Source organism: Pagrus major, chromosome 20, assembly GCF_040436345.1.
Source record: "Pagrus major chromosome 20, Pma_NU_1.0".
NCBI classification, from domain to species: domain Eukaryota; kingdom Metazoa; phylum Chordata; class Actinopteri; order Spariformes; family Sparidae; genus Pagrus; species Pagrus major.
This window is the reverse complement of record NC_133234.1, coordinates 12,918,559-12,941,349: the sequence shown is the minus strand read 5'-3', so window position 1 is coordinate 12,941,349 and position 22,791 is coordinate 12,918,559. Positions and strand designations below refer to the sequence as shown.

The 22,791-nt window shown below is 40.9% G+C and overlaps 4 protein-coding genes across 5 annotated transcripts; 2 read left to right on the top strand and 2 right to left on the bottom strand.

Annotated features, from left to right (window-relative positions):
• Positions 1-246: 246 nt before the first annotated feature.
• On the bottom strand, positions 247-3,367 carry nubp2 (nucleotide binding protein 2 (MinD homolog, E. coli)). The gene is made up of 7 exons (XM_073490109.1): positions 3,289-3,367; positions 2,655-2,770; positions 2,253-2,451; positions 1,871-2,028; positions 1,357-1,467; positions 1,100-1,169; positions 247-549 (listed from the first exon to the last, which is right to left on the bottom strand). The coding sequence occupies exons 1-7, from the start codon at positions 3,302-3,304 to the stop codon at positions 410-412; spliced, it is 810 nt and encodes a 269-aa protein (XP_073346210.1). The 5' UTR covers positions 3,305-3,367; the 3' UTR covers positions 247-409.
• A 323-nt stretch (positions 3,368-3,690) lies between these two features.
• Positions 3,691-11,028, top strand: spsb3b (splA/ryanodine receptor domain and SOCS box containing 3b). The gene is made up of 7 exons (XM_073490106.1): positions 3,691-4,016; positions 7,209-7,344; positions 7,856-8,039; positions 8,377-8,564; positions 8,711-8,813; positions 9,401-9,526; positions 9,612-11,028. Exons 1-7 carry the CDS (start codon positions 3,976-3,978, stop codon positions 10,187-10,189), a joined length of 1,356 nt encoding a protein of 451 aa, XP_073346207.1. The 5' UTR covers positions 3,691-3,975; the 3' UTR covers positions 10,190-11,028.
• On the bottom strand, positions 11,027-13,997 carry eme2 (essential meiotic structure-specific endonuclease subunit 2). Of its 2 annotated transcripts, none has more exons than XM_073490107.1 (8): positions 13,482-13,997; positions 13,108-13,229; positions 12,873-12,968; positions 12,660-12,784; positions 12,450-12,528; positions 12,194-12,309; positions 11,630-11,819; positions 11,027-11,483 (listed from the first exon to the last, which is right to left on the bottom strand). In XM_073490107.1, the coding sequence occupies exons 1-8, from the start codon at positions 13,921-13,923 to the stop codon at positions 11,328-11,330; spliced, it is 1,326 nt and encodes a 441-aa protein (XP_073346208.1). In that variant the 5' UTR covers positions 13,924-13,997; the 3' UTR covers positions 11,027-11,327. The 2 variants fall into 2 exon arrangements, with proteins under 2 accessions (XP_073346208.1, XP_073346209.1); XM_073490108.1 differs by having other exon boundaries at positions 12,873-12,965.
• Positions 13,998-15,670: 1,673 nt separating this feature from the next.
• mfsd1l (major facilitator superfamily domain containing 1-like) lies at positions 15,671-20,995 on the top strand. Its single transcript, XM_073490306.1, has 13 exons — positions 15,671-15,813; positions 16,759-16,859; positions 17,006-17,115; positions 17,206-17,261; positions 17,353-17,496; positions 17,594-17,752; positions 18,612-18,727; positions 18,910-19,010; positions 19,187-19,298; positions 19,404-19,541; positions 19,737-19,876; positions 19,974-20,085; positions 20,177-20,995. Exons 1-13 carry the CDS (start codon positions 15,792-15,794, stop codon positions 20,309-20,311), a joined length of 1,446 nt encoding a protein of 481 aa, XP_073346407.1. The 5' UTR covers positions 15,671-15,791; the 3' UTR covers positions 20,312-20,995.
• Positions 20,996-22,791: the final 1,796 nt, after the last annotated feature.

Genomic DNA, 22,791 nt, shown 5'->3' with positions numbered 1-22,791 from the left:
GACACAATCCAAATCTTTTACAGGCAGCGTGACTTGTCATTTTTATTAATTTCAAAGTAATGTGTTGGATTTTGCTGAGCTGGTGTTTATAGTGTACTTCCTGTTTCACTCTGCGGTAATCGTTACACTGTGGTGAACACCCTCAAGAGTTGCAGCTGCTGCACTGAAAAGATAACAGCAAACATAGCCTGCATTGTACTGTTGGCAGATTGGATTTTTTTTGTAAAAATAACGTATAAAACAAGATAATTGGAAATAGTTTAATGTTTAACTGTACAGGACAATAATGCAACAAAGAGACTGTTACATTTGCACAATGATTAATATTTCTGCATTATACTGTACATTTCAGAGCCTGTGTACTAAAATGTGAACACAATCCAGAATTCAGAGCAAATAAATTCATGCCTCATGTGGTTTGTAGGCTTTCGAGCAGAGTCTGAGATATACTGCTGATGGCGCTGAAGGTGGCACTGTCAGGAAATGACTGTATGAAGTCTTTGCCCTCCTCTATACTGGTGCTGAGCAGAGGATCCAAGGGCACAGAGCCTAAAATGAATAAGAAATGATCATGATTACTGATCTAACCTGAACCAATTAATATCACACCTGATAAATGATCCACAGCCACCTTATACCTGAAAGAAAAACTCAACTAATGTTCAAATTAATTATAATTAATAGTGAGAATCAAGTGGATGTTAAAGGGCATGTCTGATCAGATACGTGCTTGGCTAAAGCTATGCAGCTCTGTCACACACAGCTGCTGTCTCAGTGCCACGGGCTAAGCTGAATTAGCTGCATCATTACTCAAGAGATTGATCAGCACACAAAGCGGATAACCGCTGAGGGAAAACGTTAAATGATCTAATCATTTGACCAAGAATTATTGATGATCATGTATCATGCTTTCACCGAGGTATTTTAAACCCGCTGCTGCCACTGAAAACTGGATCGACCATTTTAGCAGCATGGCAGTGATGTAAAATGCCTCCTAAATCATGAATGGTGGGTGAGGAGCGATGTGCAATCACAGTGTGTTGTGACACCTTGTGGCTGGAAGCTCACATCACATGTAATTCAATCCTATTGATCTCACCCAGGAATACTGATCCAGTCAGCTTGGCCAACTCTTCGCCGCCTCCCTTCGAGAATACATTGCTGCACTCCTGAAAAGGGAGAAGATTTGTTAAAATGGATACACTCTGACTACACTGAACTGACACTGCATCAATTGATTTGCAGATGACCTTTATATCCTTCAAAGTCTGTCATGCTTGAATGCACATTAATGTAATTTCATGAGAAGTATTTCACATCTGAATTCTCCGAACAATTGTATGAAAGTTAACGTACTGAGCAGTGTGGACAAACAAAGCCGCTCATGTTCTCTACGATTCCCAGGATCCGGATGCCTGTCTTCTTGCAGAAGGTGATCTCCCTCCTCACATCCCCTGTGGATACTGCCTGTAGACAAAACATGACCAGAAAACACACATTTGTTGAAAAAATGTCATTATTTTGGTAGCTTTCCAGGAATAAAGATGGCAGGAATGAGCAGCTTTCTAGGTATAAAGATGGCAGAAATGAGCAGCTCTCTAGGAATAAAGATGGCAGGAATGAGCAGCTCTCTAGGAATAAAGATGGCAGGAATGAGCATTATAGTAGTAGTATAAGCCACAGTGCTGGTCACTTTGCGTTAAACACACATGCAGGGTCCATATTGTGTATGACTGAAAAGGTAAACAGCCAAAGCTAAATTTAGTGACTTATTTGTCAGTGTTAACCTTCCCCTACGATGTCACCCATACGATTTAGGTAGTCTCCTTGCTCCTACTATGGACTGTAGGGTTTCCATTTTGTCGGGTACCTGCGGAGTGGTGACCAAAACCGCTCCATCCACTCGGCTGTGTTTTTTAAGGTTCTCCACTACCGACAAATGCTCATCAGACGTCCCTGGCGGCGTGTCCACCAGCAGCACATCCAGCTCTCCCCATGCTACGTCTGACACGAACTGGCCAATCAAAGCTGTAGGACAGGAAAATCAGAGATGGAGAGGATAATGTGGAGAAGAAGGTGAGTTCAAGTGCAAAACATGCAGCACAGGGATTTGTGTTGAAAGATAAATGTTAAAGCAGACAAAGAGTGTCTCACAATGCTTGTTTATAATATTTTGTTGGTGTAATTCCTTCAAAAAACAACCATTACAGTCAAACCAGGACTCCAAAAGTGCTGTGATATGTCTAGCATACCATTTTTTTTGGGCCCCCTCCACACCACTGCTTCATCTGGGTCCTCCAGCAGGAAGCCGATGGACATCAGGGCGAGGGTCTTCTCGGCGTCCGTGTAGACGGGCACCCATCCTGAGTCACACTGGTGCACATCAGGCCGGCCAATGCTCAGCATGCGGGGGATACTGGGTCCACACAGGTCAACGTCCAGGATGCCAATCTGATGAACACATCAGCAACAGCACCATGTGAACTACTTAATACATAACATGTGTAGTGCTGCACTTGAATATGCATCATTACAATATATAGTCTCTTTAACAGCTCCTCTGTGTTTTCTAAATAGACTAACAACATATCAGCATGTCCTGATAGTCACCCTGTATGCTGATACAGAAACACACTGCTGGTCTTTGAACTCACCTTTTTGCCAGCATGCCTGAGAGCCAGTGCTAACTCTGTGGTGACGGTGCTCTTGCCCACTCCTCCTTTCCCTGACAGGACCAGCACAACATGCCGGACCTGGGACAAGCTCCCCTCTCACATGAAAAGGAGAATAAAATGGGTCAATTCAGCAGCATGACCAGCAGATACGTGACGGGTTCAAATGTCAGTAAATTACGACACTGCTGTAACGAGAGCTGAAAACTGAACTGTCGAATAATCCGAAAAATGGGGTCAGAAAGAGATGTCGCAGTTAGATACTGGTGTCACATTTCATCACCCGAGTTCACAAGTTCAACATAAGTAGGCGAGAGTTCCTTTGGGATAATCTTTAACGTTATTGTTTATGTAATAGCTTTTTTCACATAGACAACAACTCTCGGTCAGCTTCGACATTTTACCAGTTGACAGAGCTGAATATTTAAAACTTACGCGTACATGTTATTAGCATCCGCTAGCCAGTTAGCTAAATTATAAATTGGTAACTATTATGAAACACGCATCCGTTTTTGACAACTGCCATCGCTAAAGAACTAAGATACAGTTCGGTGTACTGCCGAAAGAGCTACAAGTAAGGACGTAACCTCCTAATGAACCGATAACTTGTTCCTACCATTATTTGCTTCCATATTTTGGATGTAAGGATTAAACAATGCTCACAGCACCAGGATCTGCTACTTCCGCTAACCGTCACGTGCCACCTAGCCAATCACACAGCGCCTGTTACACTTAAGTCCCGCCTCTATTCTAACGCCGCCAATAGGCTGCCAGTGCGCACCGTGGTGCTTTCAATTGCAACACGAACGCTCAAATTTATGGCAAATTTTGGATTTTCATGTGCGATTTAGATGTCTCTTAACTTGGAAAACAACGACCTGTGCGAAAGGTGAACACCTGGCTCCAGACATGTCTTTATATCTACACATAAAGCTATTTTACTGCATCTTGTTTACCAAATGTTCCCAAATTCATGATAAAAACATAAAAATAAAAAATAAAAATCAAATAAAATTGTTTTTATATCTGCTTTTAAATAGGCTACATGGTGGGCATTCCCCTCTTTGTGTAATCAAATCAGCAGACCACACATGATGTCTTCACATCACTTGCACCGTAGATACTCAGAGGTAAAGGTAACTACAGACATTTACATAAACCCCTCCCCCACGCACGTCTCATCCAATAAGAACGCGACAAGGGCGTGGAGAAGTAATGTTTACGTCCAGCTTGCAGAGAAGTGGGCCAGAGTGCAAACTGCACCTGTTTACACAGTCGGACATAGAGACACACCAGCATTCAAATGAGCCACTGCAAGACGGTGTATAGGAAGACCACTGTAAGGTAAGAGCACAACTGCTGCTTGGATTCAGACATTCATATTCATTCTGTGGCAGATTGAGTTTTAACATGAAGATACAACAAAACATCAGCTGTAGTGTTACATTTGCTTAATATACATACACTGTCTGCTCAGATTTAAACATTCAACTGATGCTATTGTCAAGAATGACTTGGAAGAATGACAGATAGTCTAAGTACACTGATCTGTGTAGTAATGTGTCCGAAATGGATCATAAAGAAAGGACAGCTTGACGTTCTGGTGTATTTCAATAGAAAGTCTGGACAGTGATTTGATGTGAATTATAAATTGTCATTCATGTCACTGTCACAGTCCTGCTGCATTGATATCATATCGATCAGAGCACCGGTGCTGTAGTTTATCTTGGCTGGGTTGTCCAGATGATGCCTATACAGTATGTAGGGTAAGGACCAATTAAAGTGAGACTATGGCTCCAGACTAACTAATCTAAATCATTGGCAATTATCTCCTGCACCTGCTTGCAAAGCAGTCACCAGCTGCTGTGTTAACTGAGACATGCTATCAGGTTGAGGTACATATGTTTTATATATATATATATATATATATATATATATATATATATATATATATATATATATATATATATATATATATATATATATATATATGTATATATATATTTTAACTCTAAAAACCGCAATACATTTTAGAAAAACAAAACACTGACACTGAGGGTATTGATTGTAATGATTACTGACTGTGAACATGGTAAACAGTTCAAAACAAACATTGTTCAGTTCTGTTTTTCATCAATAAATCTGGAGCTTCCCGATTTAAGGTCATAAAACACAGACAGGAGGTTGAAGTTACCAAAAATATCCCACTAAGAATTATGCTTGTCTTAACTTCCGACTGTGTGAATACAAAATGATCTCGTCATTGGAGTTGCATCAACTTCACTGACTGTTTAGTCTTTATAGGAAACAATCCTGGTTCACTCTGTTACAGTGTAATTGTTCCTCATGTCACAATGGAGAAAACTTTGACTTAAATAACCCCAAAAGTTCCTTTAAAAGTGGTAACTTTACAGTCACATGGAGGAAGTTTAATCATTACTACAGAACCCACTTCCATTCCACAAGAATTATTTCCAAACTTGTCTTACATAATTTATAAACGTGTCAGATTATTATGTAGGAAGGCGTGACAGTCAGTAATAGCAGGGGTGTAAACACAAGGATGTTATAACCATAAATTTATGATTGGCACACATTGTATTGTGAGGTTAGCTGACCTTCCCTGTGTCTGTCTGCTGACAGACATGCTGTCACAGTGGCAGAGCAGAGGGTTGGGTTAAAAAGATTAAACAAGTGCATGGAAACACCTCCTGCTGCCAACTGTGGGGCATATGGGGCAGGTGGCAACAGGCAGACAAACAGTCTATAGGTGAATAGACGTGTTTCCTCATAGGGATGTTTGCAGCTACACACTGACATTAAAGGGGCACTATGTAGTTTTGGAGAAGAAATTCAAATTTCAATCATACAAATGACGAGAGTTTCTTTAATTTAGTTTGTTTATTCATAAAATATCATTCCATGAAGATCTTTCTCCTCTGATTTAAAATTTCTCCCCCAAAGCTACGTAGTGCACCTTTAAAGTGGTAGCTTTTAGTGTCATATATGCAGAAAGTTTAATTTTTATTACAGAATCCTTAAAATCCAGTTCCATTCCAGCAGAATAACATCCAAACTCGTCTTACACAGTGAATGAAATGGTCAGATAATCATGTAGGAAGGCGTGACAGTCAGTAATAGCAGGGGTGTAAACACACGGATGTTATAATCTTAAATTTACGATTGGTACACATTGTATTGTGAGGTTAGGTGACCTCACAATACAATGACAGACATGACAGACATGCTGCCACACTGGTAGAGCAGAGTGTTGGGTTAAAAAGGTTAAACAAGTGCATGGAAACACCTCCTGCGGCCAACTGTGAGGCATATGGGGCAGGTGGAAACAGGCAGGAGGGAACAGTCTATAGGTGGACAGACGTGTTTCCTCACAGGAATGTTCGCAGCGTTACACTGACATTAAGAGCTGTGAGGCAGTGGTTCTCAACGTGGGGTCTCGGGACCCCCTGTGGTCCTTTAGGAGTTTCCAGGGGTCCCCAGCAAATAATTATTTTCATTATTATTCCATCTTTCAGTAATATAATGACAGAACGTATGATTATTTTGGTCATGTGTTTAATAACAGAAAAAATCTAGAAGCACAAATGTAATCAGACTGGGGACAAACTCTAATCAAATTTAGTCTAATTTGTGTCAGTTTGAGGGGTGGTTGATGTGAAAATGTTTGAGAACCACCCTTGTTAGGTGAGGAAAGGTTAGTGAAAAACACACATTTTTCTGATAAAGCCTCACAGTAAGTTGGAAATACAAGGACTTTAACTGTGAGTCCATTTTAAGGAGAAAAAAAACCCATTGCACCCTAAAAGTCCTCAGTCAAACCATAAAAGATACCATCTTCCAATAATGAAAGACATGCAGACAACATGTATTTATACGCTGATCTTTGCTTAAAGGTGCACTATGTAGTTTTGGGGAAGACATTTAATGAGAAGAGAAAGATCTTAGTCGATTTTTCACGCCTAGACAAACTAAATAAATAATCTCAATTTGTTTTCATTACTGAAAAAAATAAATAAACGAACTGACCTTGAAGAACAACACAATTTCATACTGTTTCACTTTGTTCATATTTGGCGGACCCTGCCACCTTTCTAGCTTCAAGCAGTGTACTGGGGACTTTATTTTCCTCTGAGAACAGCTTGTTTATTCAGTTATGGAACAGATAAATATTTATGAGTTTGTATTATTACCTCATTAATATTTTAAATATTAAAATTCTGAGTAGTGCCTCTTTAAGGATATTTGTCATTTATTTGAGATACCTGTGTACAGCTCAATTAGTGTTAAATAGGACAACTTATTTCTGTCTCTCTTCCTCAAATATAGCCTGCTAGTTTTAGAAAAAGAGAAATCGGACACGGTATGAATGTTCAAAAAATAATCTGACCTCAATAGTAAAGTAAACAAGCTGTGAACCAGGAGTCCAACACTGACCTTACTTGACACAAATACCAAGCACAAGACCTACTGCACGTATGCCAGCTGGTTGTAAGGCACTGGGTCTGCTGTCCACAGAGCCGCCATGCTGAGAAGAGGCAGGAACGGCCGGGCTCGGCATCTGGCCTGGAGCGAGACACGGCAGGAGACAGATGCCATGGCAGTGATCCAGACACAGGACAAGGAGGAATGGGAAGGCCAGACAGCGACACAGGTGAGACACCGGGGTTTTTGCTGCTAAGAATGAGAGAAAAGTGGAGCAAAGGAGTGGGAGATTCAGATGGAGTGTATATGTATTTGTATGACTGGAGAAAGAAGTAGTTCAATCTAAAGAAAAGGTATGGCCACGTGTAGGATGTATCAGTAGTTTTCCACTGGGACTGTCCCCATTCTGAAATGGCTGTGTGTAAGACATGGTCAGGTCTCCAAAGGGAAGAGGAGGAGGCTCAGTATTTTTGGAAGGGGTCTAATTTTACTTGCTCGCACACATGACCTCCCTTACCAATGGGAAGCTGGGGCAGCATTTAGGGAAAAAGCCATCTTGTTAAACATGTCAGATGGGCGATATGGCTCTCATTAGGCTCAGTGGAACACAGGAAGGTTGTAGATTTTTAAAACTGAGCAGACATTGAATACAATCCTCTCCACTGGATCTAATTTGACCCTGGACCATGGCCACGTCTGTGGACTTACAAGATGCTGTCTGTGCTGTTTCTGTCAACCAGCTAAGCGACCTGGAGTCCGAGGTGGATTACCTGCCGAGCTCTCAGGCCGTATCTGAGGTGGTGGCCTTGCCCAACACGGTGCCGGTGATAGGGGAGTCTTTCTGCGAGTGTGGCCGAGAGGAGGAGCTCAGCCCGGGCTTCAGTGTCACCTCCGACGACTGCCTCTGTGGGGAGGAGGATCAGGGTGAGCGAAAGCTGACGAAGACAGTCATGTAGCATGTGAACACAGCAGGTTACACTATAACTTGGCACAATCTCTGCAGACAAATACAAGGCCTTGGCAGTATTAGGAAATTATATTACATGTACTATAATTGGCTTTTGTGAGCATAATTGCATATTGAGCAATGTCTCCTTCAAATTCAGTAAAACAGATCTCAGAAATGACCCAAGATTAACCAATATGACTAGTGCCATGCAGCAAGCATGAGTGACAATGAAAAAAAAATAGGTTACAAATAAGAAAGCATGTAATCTAAGCTATCCAGCTAATACACCTGTTTGTGTGTTCATGTGCTCAGGTTTTGACTGGGAGTGGGACAATCACTTCAAGTCCTCCGGAGCCTTCCTCAGCTGTGACAACAGGAAGGTCAGCTTTCACTCGGACTATAGCTGCGGCACAGCGGCCATCCGCGGCACCAAGGAGCTCGCAGATGGTCAACACTTCTGGGAAGTCAAGATGACCTCGCCTGTCTATGGAACTGATATGGTGGGTGTTATATTGGCTGCTGTGGCCTAAAACATGCATAAAAATGTCTCTAAATCTCTGTTCGGTATTACGGATGTAATGATCATTGCAAACTCTCACTGTTGGTTATTTGGTTTGGTCTCGCTTTTGATGTTTCCCTGGTGTAGATGGTGGGAATTGGAACTTCGGAGGTGAACCTGGAGAAGTTTAAATACAGCTTTGGCAGCTTGCTGGGCCACGATGAGGACAGCTGGGGGCTCTCATACACAGGTTAGGAACTTTTCACTTCTATGCCACTGAATTTTATAATTTTACATCACATTCATTTGACAACTGAAGTTACAAGTCATTTCTCAGATGTAACAATAAGCTTTTCAAATTTAACACATTTAACACACAAAATATAATATAGGGTAAATAATAATAAAATATGTGGTTGTACATATGCGAAATATTTTTGTAATTAAAAATGATAATTAGTTATCAAAATTAATAATAACAATAAATATATACATTCAAACACAGTATTTAAAGGAGACCTATTCTGCTTTTTCAGTTCTTTCCTTACCTTCAGGGTGTTATATAGGTTCTTGTGCATGTAAAAGGTCTTGAGAGTTAAAAAGGTCAAAGTCCACACCAATGGGAGGCCCCACTCCAACCAGTGTGGGTTAGTTCAGTTTAAACAATCTACTAATGTAATGTATGATAATTTGTCACCCAAGAATACTTTTTCAGGAGAAGTAGTGGGATAAGTAGGAGTACTTTTACATATTAGTGTTGGTACTTCTGCATACTTTTTCTACCACCATGATGATCATCGATTCAAGAAAAGAAAACCCATCTATATCTATTTAAAGGTCACCTCCAGCACAAAGGGGACAAAGTGAAGTTCTCCTCTCGGTTTGGCCAAGGCTCCATCATTGGAGTGCACCTGGATACCTGGCACGGCACCCTGACCTTCTACAAGAATCGGCACTGCATAGGTGCGTGTTTCTCTGTAATTCAAGCAGGTTTTGTTAGCTACATGAAACACAATTTACTCATGTTGTTATCGTCTTGTTACAACAGGTGTTGCCGCTACAAGGCTGCAGAACAAGAAGTTCTACCCAATGGTTAGCTCCACAGCAGCCAAAAGCAGTATGAAGGTGATCCGTGCCTGCTACACACCCACCTCCCTGCAGTACCTTTGCTGTGCCCGGCTCCGCCAAATGTTGCCCAGCAGCCCAGATGTACTCAACACTGTAGAGCTGCCGCCAGGCCTGCGCACTGTCCTCCAGATACAGCTGGGCTGGGTCTTCACCCTCAGCAGCAGCAGCCCTGAAGCCTCAGAGCAGCACAGCGACCCGCCTGAGGACTTCCCTGAGGAGATGAGCCTGCCGTCGAGCCCGAGCCCGAGCCCGAGCCCGAGCCCGAGCCCGAGCCCGAGCCCGAGCCCGAGCCCGAGCCCAAGCCCGGTGTCCACTCTGAGTGCCTGCGCCTCCCCGAGCCCATGCACCAGTCCACTTCCTGACACGGTCTCGTACCAGTGCTCCTGTCAAATGTCACCATGCACTTGCCACTGCCCTCCGACTCCCCCCAGCAGCGACTACGACAGCTGCTGCTCCGAGCCAGAGGATCACCAATGCAAAAGATGCCGCTGGACATGACTCAGCAGTCAGAATGTATTTGTGAGTGTTTGGCACACAGATATTCTACCACTGCCATCCAAATCTCCTGCTGGAGACAAGAGCAATCTCATCATTTAGCCAATATTTCTTATTCAACATTTTAAGTGGATCGCTTCTTTTTTATTTAGCAAATATATGGTATTTAAAACTACAGAGGAGGGTTAAGCCAGTGTTAAAACAAATAAAAATTTAGGTCTGACTTTTTTTTTCTCAGAATTCTGATTCAAATTTTATTCTCAGAAAGGTCATGCAAGTCAGAATTCTGAGAAAACATTTTGGAAAAAAAAACAGAGCTCAATTTTTTTTTTTCAGTGGCCCTAATCTTTCATATAAAACAGTTTTGTCCATGAATGGGAGACGAGAGTGAGTGTGTAGTTAGTGAAACCTTTAATAAAGTCGTGTGTTTGGCGACGTGGGTCATTTATTCTCATTTTAGCCAACTTCTATTATGTGGCTAACAAGAGCCATTTGTACTGCTCTGCTTTTTCTGTTTCATTTTTTAAAAAACAAATATGTCAGTCACTGTCTTTGGAGGGCCTAATGTTTGCCAGATTTGGCTTTGACAGAAAAAAAAAAAAATACACTGGAAATCTTGTGTATACAGTTGTTCTCAGGGACTGACTCCAGGGGGACAGGAGTTGCTTTTTGATACTGTGGAATTGTCTTTTTGTACAGTAAAATGTGTGTTTTGTAATCAGCATGGCTTGAATATCAACAGCGGTTGTCTTCTTGCTTACAAGAGGATTTGTCTTTTCTATTAAGAGTTATGCTTTCTTACTCTGGAAATTCTCTAAAATAAAAGAAAAAGATGAAAAGTTCTGCTGCAGCTCATTTTTATATACAGAAAGCAGTCCTAACAGTGCATGCTGCATTTATGCATAAACAGAATATTGTTTCAAAATATACAAATACATATCATATAATTAATATATTCTATTCGCTGTAGTTCACAGGAGTACTAATAGTGCTTTCTTGGGAGGCAAACTTGATATCTAAGATCTATTCTTAGCTTATAAACATCAACATTAATACATTAGCAGCCAAGTGGTCACGAGTGTAATTAGAAACCAGATTTATCCACGCTGACGTCCATCCTTCTCGTTCTCAAGTGGATGAATTAGTCCAGGACCAGCTGGCCGTTCTGGGCAGTGAGGCAGCGGTAAACTCTGGCTGATATCTCCGGTCCTATTCGCCTCTCTTTACCTCCACTCTTCACTACAAGACCAGCCAGGAGACCCTTCCTCTCCTCCTCTGACCCCAAGCTCTGGTATGCCTAAAAACATATTGTCACAAAGCCAAAGAAACAAAAAAAAAAACAAGTTTAAAGATGTGTTTTCAAAGCACTGAAAAGCCACAGTTGCATACAGCGAGTGGTCAAAGTGGGGATCCAGGCCACCACCCCTGCTGGTGTTGGTGTACCTGCAGCAGCAGCTGAGGAGACGGGTAGGCAGCGGTCACAGCGGAGGCCACGGCGGGGCTGATTCTGTTCAGCTGCTGGATCTGCCTGCTCCAGACCTGGATCAGCCCCGAGCCGTCCCTCTCCACCCGAGCCCCGCTGGCCCACGAACCGTCTACACAGAAGGGCAGCTCTGCTCGCTCCGTCAACAGTCTGAAAGGATATGGAACATGGAAGGATATCTGTATATGTGAAAATGTGTATACTGTGTATATAATCTATATATTTTTGTGTATATTGTTTTTATCTTGCTGCATATTTATTTTCTTGCTGCTTCTGACTCTCTAGCTGCCATAACAAGTGAATTTCCCTGGTGTGAGTTCAATAAAGTTTTATCTCATTATATTCTATAAGTGAGGGAAGATTAGTCAGATATTAACATGATAGTATTAAAGACATTATATCAATTTCTCTGACTGCTCTACAGTATGAGTAGTTTTTTAATTAGTGAACTATATTAACTTTAATGGAAAATAGACAGTTAACAGCTGATGGTTATTTTACTATGGATTAAAGTGGCTGCTCACTTGAAAGGGCGCTTTGATAAGGCCTTTGTGACAGCGCACACATGGTCGGTGACCTCCTGCCAGCCATCCAGGAGGATCAGTGAGATGTTCTTGCAGAGCTGTAGGTGCACAAGAACCTGGAGAGGAAAGGAGATGAAGAAACAACGACTCATCTTCTGGCTTGAAAAGTTAAAACTCAGCTCATTTACAATAAAGTGTACACGAACGTGTTGATGTCGAATATTTGCAGTGTTTAAGAAAAATGTAGTAACCTGACCTCCTCGATGTCCAGATGCTCCATCCCCAGTTTGGACGCTAGTGTTCTATCTAGTAAATACACACCACGCGCATTGGTCCTGTTGGCAAGTAAACTCATATGTCACGCCAGAATTAGTGTTTTATCTCACTTGAGATTAATCAAGTTATTAATTAAGAAAGTAACCAGGCTATTAAGTGTCCATCAGAAGCTACAGACACACACACGTACCTGTAATCTGGCTGAGAGTCTGTCACTATGAGTGTGACCACCTTCTTTGCATCCCTGTTGAGACACTCCAACAGAGGACTGAGGAAGGACCCGACCCCTCTCTCCTCTTCTTCACTGTCTAGCATCTGTAGCGGCAACAAAAAAACAACAAAGTGACCATCAATTCGGCTGCCATCTTAGCAATTTTTTTTTTCTTTACAATGTAATGCTTACTTTCTTCACAGAGACCACCAGGTCCATGAGGTCAGTCAGATCCAGCACCAGAACCACTTGTTCCTCCTCCATAGAGCTCTTTCCGTCATCTCCCTGCTAAATACAAAACAGTAAAGAAAACATGCAGATGTTGATGATGATGATGATGATTACAAGCTGTGCACCCACCAGATGTGCAGCAGATGTAGGAGCAATATGCATAGAAATGATGTTACAAGAAGCATAAGGTGCCTACCTGAGGTAAGTCTCTGGTCCAGGTGATGCTGTGTGGGAGCTGCTGGCTCTGAATGCTAAACCTCCACTCAAAGGCAGCCAGGGTGTCCAGCAAGATGTCTGAGCCATCCTGTTGGAGAAGAGCTGGAGAAAAACACACATGTGCTTATGGATGAACAAACTTTAGGCTTCTTTTCAGACTATTGTCCTAGTTGTGGAGGTCATAACCTGGTCAGATGATACCTTTCAATGGTCTTTCAATATATCTAATATACATAAAAAAAAATTGCCTGACTTCCAACAAGTTTCATAACATACAAGCTGTGTTAATATTTCTTAAAATGTTATTTTATAATCGATGGAATGCACATTTCCGACGGCCCGTGAAGGCAGCACCTGGGTCTACGCAGACAGTCAGACTCTTGAGGCAGTTCTCCGGCCGGAGACTCTTGAGGTTCTCCGCAGCCTCTCTCCTCCTCTGCTGCTCCCGTCTCCTCTCCTCCTTCTCCCGGGCTCTGGCGGCTCTCTGTCTCTCCCTCTCCTCCTTCCTCTCCCTGGCTGTCTGTCTGTCCGCCTCGATCTCCTCCTTGGTGCGGCGTTTTCTTGCGGGACTCGGTGTGCCACGTCCAGCTGGCCTCGGAGGAGACAAAGCAGAAGTTTGACCAGACTCCCTCTTTGTTGCAGACGATGGGGTGGTTTTGCACTTGTCCTCTGAGCTCTGGTCCTCTGTTAAATCTGTGCTGTTTGTTGCTATCTGACTGCTGCTGGGTTTGGTCTCAGAGTCGCTTTCCTCAGAATCAGACACTTCCCATGTTGTAGCTCTGCGCAGCACGGACATTTCATTAGTTTAGGATATAAACAAAACCCTCCAAAACTCCTTGAACACATCACACACACAACACATGGCTCTAACAAACATTCAGAGAGGAACAGCTGTGTTTTGATCACAACGACGGTGTCCGCTGAGGGACAAAAACTAAAAAAACGCGCTACATATGTTCTACCTTTGCCCCTTACAATGAAAACAGACTTTTTACGAATAAACACTACTAAAGAGTAGATTAGATGTCTTTATTTTTTTAGCTGGGTCATTTTACTCAATTACTGACTGTACTAAGTATTACGTGGGCTCACAATTTTGAGGTATTTGTACTTTGCTTTATTTAACAACATTATGTAGTAGTTACTATGCAGATTAAGATCATTAATACGAAATATAAATCAACTAATAGATCTTGCATTATATTATTATTATCATTATTATTATTATTATTATTATTAGTAGTAGTAGTAGTACTACTAGTAGTAGTAGTAGTAGTAGTAGTTATCAAGCTACCCAGCTATATATAAAGTAGGCTAATCAAAAATAGTTCAACCTTTCAAAGCTGCAATTTTGGAGACTTACACATGAATGCATCACTAATTCTAAAACAGTGATACAATATAACAACCACATTATTTATTATTATTATTATCATGGAATTAGTCCTCCTGCATGATGAGTATGTTGGTACTATTCTAATGCAAATACTTTTCTACTTAGTAAGTAGTAAGTACTTAGTAAGTAAGATTTTAAATGCAGGGCTTTTACTTGTAATTGAGTATTTGTACAGAGTGTTATTGCTACCTTTCTAAATAAGAGTATTTGTGAGAACTCCTTCCGCTGTTAATTAGATCAGCAGATGGTAGAGTAAGACTCAGCAGCTGTCACCAGGTGGACTATGGACACCACAGTCTGTGGCCGACACATGACGTGGTTTTGTGGCATTAAATCTAAGGACACACTGATAAAACACTCAATGAGTGGGATGGGATTTAAAAATCCTAAATCTAAAGAAGCTGCTGTACTTTGTGTCATTTGGGAGCATATAAAAACACATTTAAAGACTAACCTATAAATAAAATAAAATATTTTAATCTGAAAAATGTGAACATGCATATATTCAATTAACCAATGCAGTGTCCTATAATAGCCACTTTAATGCTTTTGGTTGATGTTTTGTTGTTTCTCTTGGAGGGTTTCAATAGACTTGAGACCCCTTTTTAAATGTAATGTAGTTTAAAAATGCTAGTCAGACACATTAATGACAGAAATACATAACATACTTGCATAATTTAAATCTATATGTATATGTTTTATATTATATAATTTATATTTACATATGTTAATTTGAATATTTAAAAAGTTTATTCAAGTTCACAAATATGTTTTGAAAGACCAATGAAATTTAAATTTTCACTTCAGGCTTCTTTTTCTCTCTTTAAAAATTACATAAAAACAAAAAAGAAAATAGCGTTACAGTTACATTCATAAAAAATATTTTCTTTTATTCTAATTTTACTTTTTCTTTAATGTTTATAATATAATATAATATAATATAATATAATATAATATAATATAATATAATATAATAAAGATTCAGAATTGTTCCTCAATAAAGTTTTCGGATTTTAAAAAAAGTAGTCAGGGGCGGCTGCAGTGACGCTGCGAGCGCAGATTTCCAAACCATCCTCTACGTCATCACGCAACACTACATCTATCCATGTAGTTTAAAGATCTGCGGTGTGCGGACCGCAGCAGCAGCAGAGTTGTAGCGGACCGCAACACAGCCTGCTAGCTCTGCAACACTAGCCTTTACATATAAACAACACTGAAGGATGTGATTTAGAAGCTGTCTTTTATAGCCACTGTCGTTTTCGCTCACTATGACGCAGCCAGCGGAGAAAGGTACGTCTGAATATAGTTTTATTTCCCAAAAAAATGACTTCAAATTTAGCTTTAGCTAGCCAGACCTGTATGTCGAAACTCTCCCCCCCCGTGAAAAACTGGGTCACTGAACTGAACAACTCAGCGTTTTAAACTTCAAGTGTCGTTAAGAGCTCATGTGACTGAACGGGAAGTGACCAAAACGTTGAGGTTAGCAGTAATAGTTTGCCATCTCATGAATATATTATGAAATAATACCTCATTCACTAAATCATTTACCACCACTGAGCTAATTCTGTCTCACAACAGTCTGTTTTCCCAGTGAGGTACACATGAAGCACCTATTCACACAGATAAAGGAGATGTCATGGGGTACATCAGCTGACAGAGTTCAATAAGTGTAATAAGTCCCACTTTTTACTCCAATACATTTACTTGACAACATCAGTTTCTAGTTATTTTGCAGATCCAGATTCAATTTATACAAAATGTGAGTCAACTGATTAGATTATGATGTATTATATTGGAGCTACTCAGCATTAAATACAACAGTTGAAGTTAGCCCACTTTACCAGCTGCAAGTAGTGTTTGTTGCTTACACATGAATGCATCACTTATTCCAGTGATATAATACACTTTATTTGGAAATGGGTACTTTTACCTTTGCTTCTTCAAGTATACTTTGATGCCAATACTTTTACTTTTAATTAATGCAGGACTTGTACTACTGGTAATGATATATCTATTCTGTCCTGTAGTATAACTACTTTTACGTAAATAAAAGATCTGAGTATATTCCCCTAGATATTAAATGCAAGTCACCATAACTATAAACCAATGCTGCTATTGCTGTATGTAAAACACTGAAGTGTTCAGTGGTGTTGGTATCTCTTCCTGTCCATGCTTTAGACTCACTTTCATAGTGAAGTTAGGAAGCTCGTGATCCATTCTTTGTTATTTTTACAGCGTATTACCGCTTCTTGGTGCTCTTCTTCAACTGCCTGCTGACGTTTGGCTCCTACTTCTGCTTCGACATCCCCAGTGTTCTGCAGGATCAGTTCCAAGGGGTGAGTAAGCGGGAGCAGGAGAGCGGACCTAAGCTTAAATATGTTATCAGTATTGAATGATTCCTCCGTATTACCTCAGTATGATCATTGTAGTTTGAGGTCCCAATTCCAATGTTTGTGACCCCCCCTCCCTCCTCATCTGACAGAACCTGACATGTCCCAATGCAACCGTGATCAATGGGACAGTGGACTGTGTGGAGGGACTGGGGATGAGCCCTCAGCAGTACAATCTTCTTTATGCCATCTATGCTTGGACGTAAGAACACACACACACAGTGACTCTACTGTAATAAAGACATATGTCTTCATCAGAAAACAGATACAGTTGGGGCTCTTTTCTCAACAGGAATGCAGTGGTGGTGATCATGGCTGGGTTCCTGATTGACAAATTAGGAAACCGCTGTAAGTGTATCTTATCTGCAAATGTGCTTAAACAAACAGCTGACTTATGGGAGCTCATGGTGAATTGATTCTTCTCTCCCCCTCTCTGCAGTTGGAGTATTTCTCTTCTCCTTCCTGTGTGTTCTGGGCTCGTCGCTGTTCGCGCTGGGCTCCCACTTCAAAGGGACTCCTTATCTGCTGCCACTGATGCTCACAGGCCGACTACTGTTCGGATCAGGCAATGGATCTCTGACCAGTAAGGCCACCTAACGGAAGTAATACACATAAACTTTTTGCAGAGTGAACCCAGAGGAATGTACCTAAGCCGCTCTCTCTTTGTGTGTACTTATTAGTTGTTCAGAACCGCATCACAGCCTTCTGGTTCAAAGGGAAGGAGCTGGCCTTGGCTTTCGGTCTGACCCTGGCTTTCTCTCGCCTGGGTTCAGTCCTGAACTTCTTCCTCACCCAGAAGTTTGAGGAAAAATATGGCATGCAGTGGACACTTTGGGGTGGTAGGTGTATTCCATGACTGAATAATGACAACATTTTCTAAAAAGAAGTTTAAAGGGGGGTTTCAGAAGTGTTAGTTAGTTAGTTAGTTAGGTGTAAATTGCTAATGGCTACACAGCATTTTGAATCAGTCTACTAGATAAGCCTCAGCTCAGTGGCTGCAATGTTTTCCTTTTGGGCAACTTGAAAGTAAGACTTCTAAAAGTGCTTGTTTTTGTCAATTACAAGTTCTCATTGTGTCTGGCAACATTATTAAAAGGATTCCGACACGGGTAGAAGATATAACACTTTCACCAAATCCACCAGATTCTATTTACAAAATAAGTACTTTTAGAATGGTGAAAGACACTTAATGCAAACTTGAAAAAAAACAAAATAAAACTCAGAAAAAGCCTTCATGTTGCGTCTTTCCACTGTTCCAACAACCAGCAACCCTGATTTGGTCGTTCACAGTTACATGTGAAAATATTCTGTCTCTATGTACCGTTTTCCCCCACTGCTTCTCTATGTTCGCCCTCCCTCTTGCTCCTCTCAGGGTATTTTCATGACTAATGTGGTGCTTATTCTGAACAAACCAGAGTTGGTGATTGTTGGAACGGTGAATTTTATTCTGCTTTTCTCCAATTTAACTGAGTGTGTTTAATAATGATAGAATTTCTGTTTCTGTAAATGGAATCTGGTGGATTTTGGAAGAGCGACATAGCAAAACAAAAAAGGAAAAACAAGCATTTTGGGTCAACTTACTCTTGTGGTAAAAGTTGTGGTTTAAATATGCAAAACATTGGACCTGGGTTTAAAAATGTATTTATTTAAGAGTGTTTTTCCTTCATGCCACATGGCACATGATGATCTGTTTTCTAGGTGCACTATTGTGCGTGCTGGGCTTTACATCCGCCATCATAGTCAGCACCCTGGACAAGGTTGGGATGAGGCAGCTGGGGCTTGATGGCGCCATCCAAGAGGAGTCTCGCAAAGTGGTACGAACAGAATCTGACCTCAGTTTTTTCTGTCACATGGTCAATAACTTCTTTGTTTGGCAGTGATTGTGTGGACTAAATTATTGTTTTCTCTCTTTCTCTCTGTGTGTGTGTGTGTGTGTGTGTGTGTGTGTGTGTGTGTGTGTGTGTGTGTGTGTGTGTGTGTGTGTGTGTGTGTGTAGAGGATTCAGGATGTGAAGCTCCTGTCGCTAAGATACTGGCTGCTGGTTCTCACCATTATGTTCTTCTACAACGGTATCTTCCCGTTCATCGCTGATGCCAGGTACGGCTGACAATACCCAGAACATGCGTATTTCTTAGGATAAAAATGACGTTAGATGAACCCCTTTAGCCAAAAAACTGACAAATATCATAAAACAACTGTATTGATTTGATCATAGTGCATAAACACAAAAGAAGCATTTATTTTTTACATGTTTCTGTTTGTTTCCTGTCCAGTAAGTTCATTCAGGATAAGTACAGCGGCTACAGTCAGAAGGAGGCAGCCTATATCGCCGGGGCGGTTTATGACAGCTCGCTGGTCCTCTCAGCCAGCGTGGGCATTCTCATAGTGAGTATCTGTAACCTAAATCTGTTTCTGAACCTGCTGTATGAATCAAAATAAAATAAGTAGTTAAGTTTGTGTAACATGTGATGTCTCTTGTGTTTGTTTCAGGATTATGTGGGCCTGCGGGGCATTTTCGCAGTGGCCTGTGCCGTCCTCACGCTCCCTGTGTTTGGACTCCTGGCCTTCACTTTTGTCCCTCCTCTCGTCTCCACCATATGGCTGGGAGTCACCTACTCCTTTGCTGCTGTGAGTTTAGATCCAGTAAAATTTTTGACACATACTCTCTCTCAGACAGATGTCATGAGGTGTTTTTTTGTCTTTGTTTATAATTGATATTTGTCCTATTTTTTCTAAACTTAAGCAGATGCGAATAGATGAGTCTGTGACTCATATTTAGGAAAAGCATGCTTCTTGATTTAAACCCTCTGTGCTGTCTTCCAGTCGAGCATGTGGCCGTCTATCCCCCTCGTCGTACCTCAGGCGACTCTTGGAACAGCCATGGGTCTTGCCACCTCCATACAGATGGTGGGAATCGGGGTGTCCAATCTGGTTGTCGGACAGATTTTGGGCACCAAGTCTAGGTAGGAAGTACTTCAGAACAGGGAGTCATTGCAGATGCTACATGCTGTATGTTAGATCTTGACTGACCCATAATGTTTTCTCCATTTCCTGTTTAAGTGAAACTAAGATTCCGTTGTGGCGTTGGCAGAGGATGATGATCTTCATGTTGGCCAACACCATCGGCTGCATCGTCACCTCGGTGATTCTCAATGTTGTCGACCACAGACAGGTCAGACACCCTACACACAGCTTGTGTACTGTTTTATAAATTATATATGCTGCCCCTACAGGATGTTAAGTTAATGTTTGTTTTTCTGCAGGGCGGGACCCTGAACAAGACGACCAAGAGGTCAGAGCAGGCGGAGAGAGACTCGGACAGAGAGCCGCTCAACCAGGGAGAGGAAGAGCAGGATGAGGAGGACGAGGCAGTCAGATCTCGTTCTATCAACTCCTAAGTTTTGTTTCCTCCAATCTCAACATTTCTGTCTGTTTTTTGACTTTTTACCTATTTTTTCTATATGCACCAGTTTTTTAAATTGAACTTGCTTCACTGCACACCTCATTGAAACCACATTTGTCTCCAGTCACTGCAGCAGATAACTATTCAGTTATCAGTTTAATGAACGAGGATAAATCTCCGTTAAACAGTATTTACACTCATAAAGTATAAATATATTGTATGAGATGTTAACCAGGTATTGCAGATTTTTCAGTAATACGGGTAAGTAGAAAAATAAAATCCATACAGACAAAACAAAAACTCTAACTTTTTTGAATTTTGTTTTTTAGCTTATTTGAGCTGAAGCACATTTAATCAACCATATCATAACTCAGATATCAACCGACTGTGTGAAGCTTACTGAGGTCACTAAATAATTTTTGATAACATGTTAAATGCATGTCAGAAAAACATATTGTCTGTTTTTTGTTTGTTTTTCTTTTTTAATGACGCCTGTATATTTGTACCTCTCATCTGTATGTTGGTTAGAGATTTCACTCTGTACTTGAAGAAGGGAATTTTCTCTGTTTTTAAATTGCCAAAATAGCAAAAGTAAAATGTTTTTCACCTTTTTGATGGTATGATATTTGCTACATGTTGTAAGAAATAAACATGATACATGTTTGCTTGGAACCATCCAGTTAGTGGTGACTGCGGGTGTTTGTCATCCCTGATTCTGCACAGCCGGGTTTATTTCAATGGATAAGACATAAGGAGTGAATGACTGATTATGATTATTATTGATCATTAATACATCCTACAGTACCAGTGGGAAACCACTTCCATTCGACACAGCTACTAACAGTTTGCCACCCATACAGGGTATTATGTTTTATAGTGTAGAAAATCTTACACATAAAGCGTCTATAATCAGTACTTCTTTAATAAAAATTATCAAATGACATCGAAACAAAGGGATCGCTCATAGTGATGAACCTACAGAATTACCATAACCTGATCTGTGGCTTCAAATAGCTTTATTTTTTTCACATTACAGCCAGTAGGTGGAGCTCTTTACACATGTGTTTGCAAAGGATAACCTGCAGCCTCTTCAGTAAGCAGTGGCGTATGAAGACTCCACAACTTTGTGATCCTCCCGAAAGCTTTTAGCTCGTTCAGGTTTTTCCCAAAGTCAACCTTCTATTTTAGTAACTTAAATTTTAAGTAACTAGATTCTTACATATCAGAAACCCTTTTGTAAGTGTGTGTGTATTTAGGGTGACGTGATAACAGTACTTCAAATCACATCCATCATATTGTCAACAACTGGACGGTTGTAGTCTACATTTAAATAGCTACCGCCAAATGTGGCAGCAACACACACGAGTGTAACACATTATACATGTACGCTTATTTTACTTTTATACATTTAAAGGTGCAACATGTACGAATTTTGGTTTAAAACATTAATAAATCAAATACGTATTTCTGTAGAAGACATCTCTGTATTGTGTTGAGGAGATCTACTCCCAGCCATCCAAAGCTCCTGTGCTAGCGGTTTAAACACAGACACTCCTCTGGTTGTTCGCCTAGCTGCACGGCTAACTGAGCTAACAAGCTAACATTAGCAACAGTGATGGCTGTATAAGAAGAATACAATTAGTAGCGATAAACAATTATCCTGGTGAATCTATGAATTCTTACATATTGCACCTTTAATTTTTTTTTACAGATGAAAACATTTAATTATTGGTCTATATTTATAAGATAGGTGTTTTTTTCCCAGAAAGACGTTACCTGGTAGATCTTTGAGCCCATTATCACGTTTAATCAACAAACATCTGATTAGTTGTAGGCACTGGATTAAAAAAAAATGCTAATTAGAGAGCGTCTGAACGGATCTACATTGACTTGTCTGACCTTGAATAATGCTGCAGTCCTCAAATACTTTCAGGATCCAGGTCCAGGGTGCCGACCTCTTGTCCCTGACTCTTTGCCAGGTGAAGCTAAGCATCCAGAAGACTGCTGTCCATGCTGGAGGACACAGGGGATTACAATATTTGCACTCATAAGGTTATGAGAGATTTCTGCAAAAAAACAATTCTGTGCTCATCTGGACCTTGTATTTAGTCATAATCCAACAACAGATCAGGCAGAACATGCTTGTACAGACATTTACTGGAGATTTAAATAAAATATAACTGCATACTGGATGATACAATAGCTCGTAATCTTCTTAAAAGAGCACCCCAATCACTAGATTACTCGAAGGCTGGAACTCATGTGTATGTGACTGGAATGGAGGGAAGAAGGTTACCTGATAGAGACTTCCTTGAACTCAGATCCTCTGTTTACCTTGAAGATAAACCCTAAAAATATACCTTACTTAATCTTCTTAAGGGGCGTGTGGCAGGAGTAAATCTTTGACTGCCTGATTCACAACACACACACATACGCACACAAACACACGCTGAGTCAGTCCCACAGTCTTAGTGC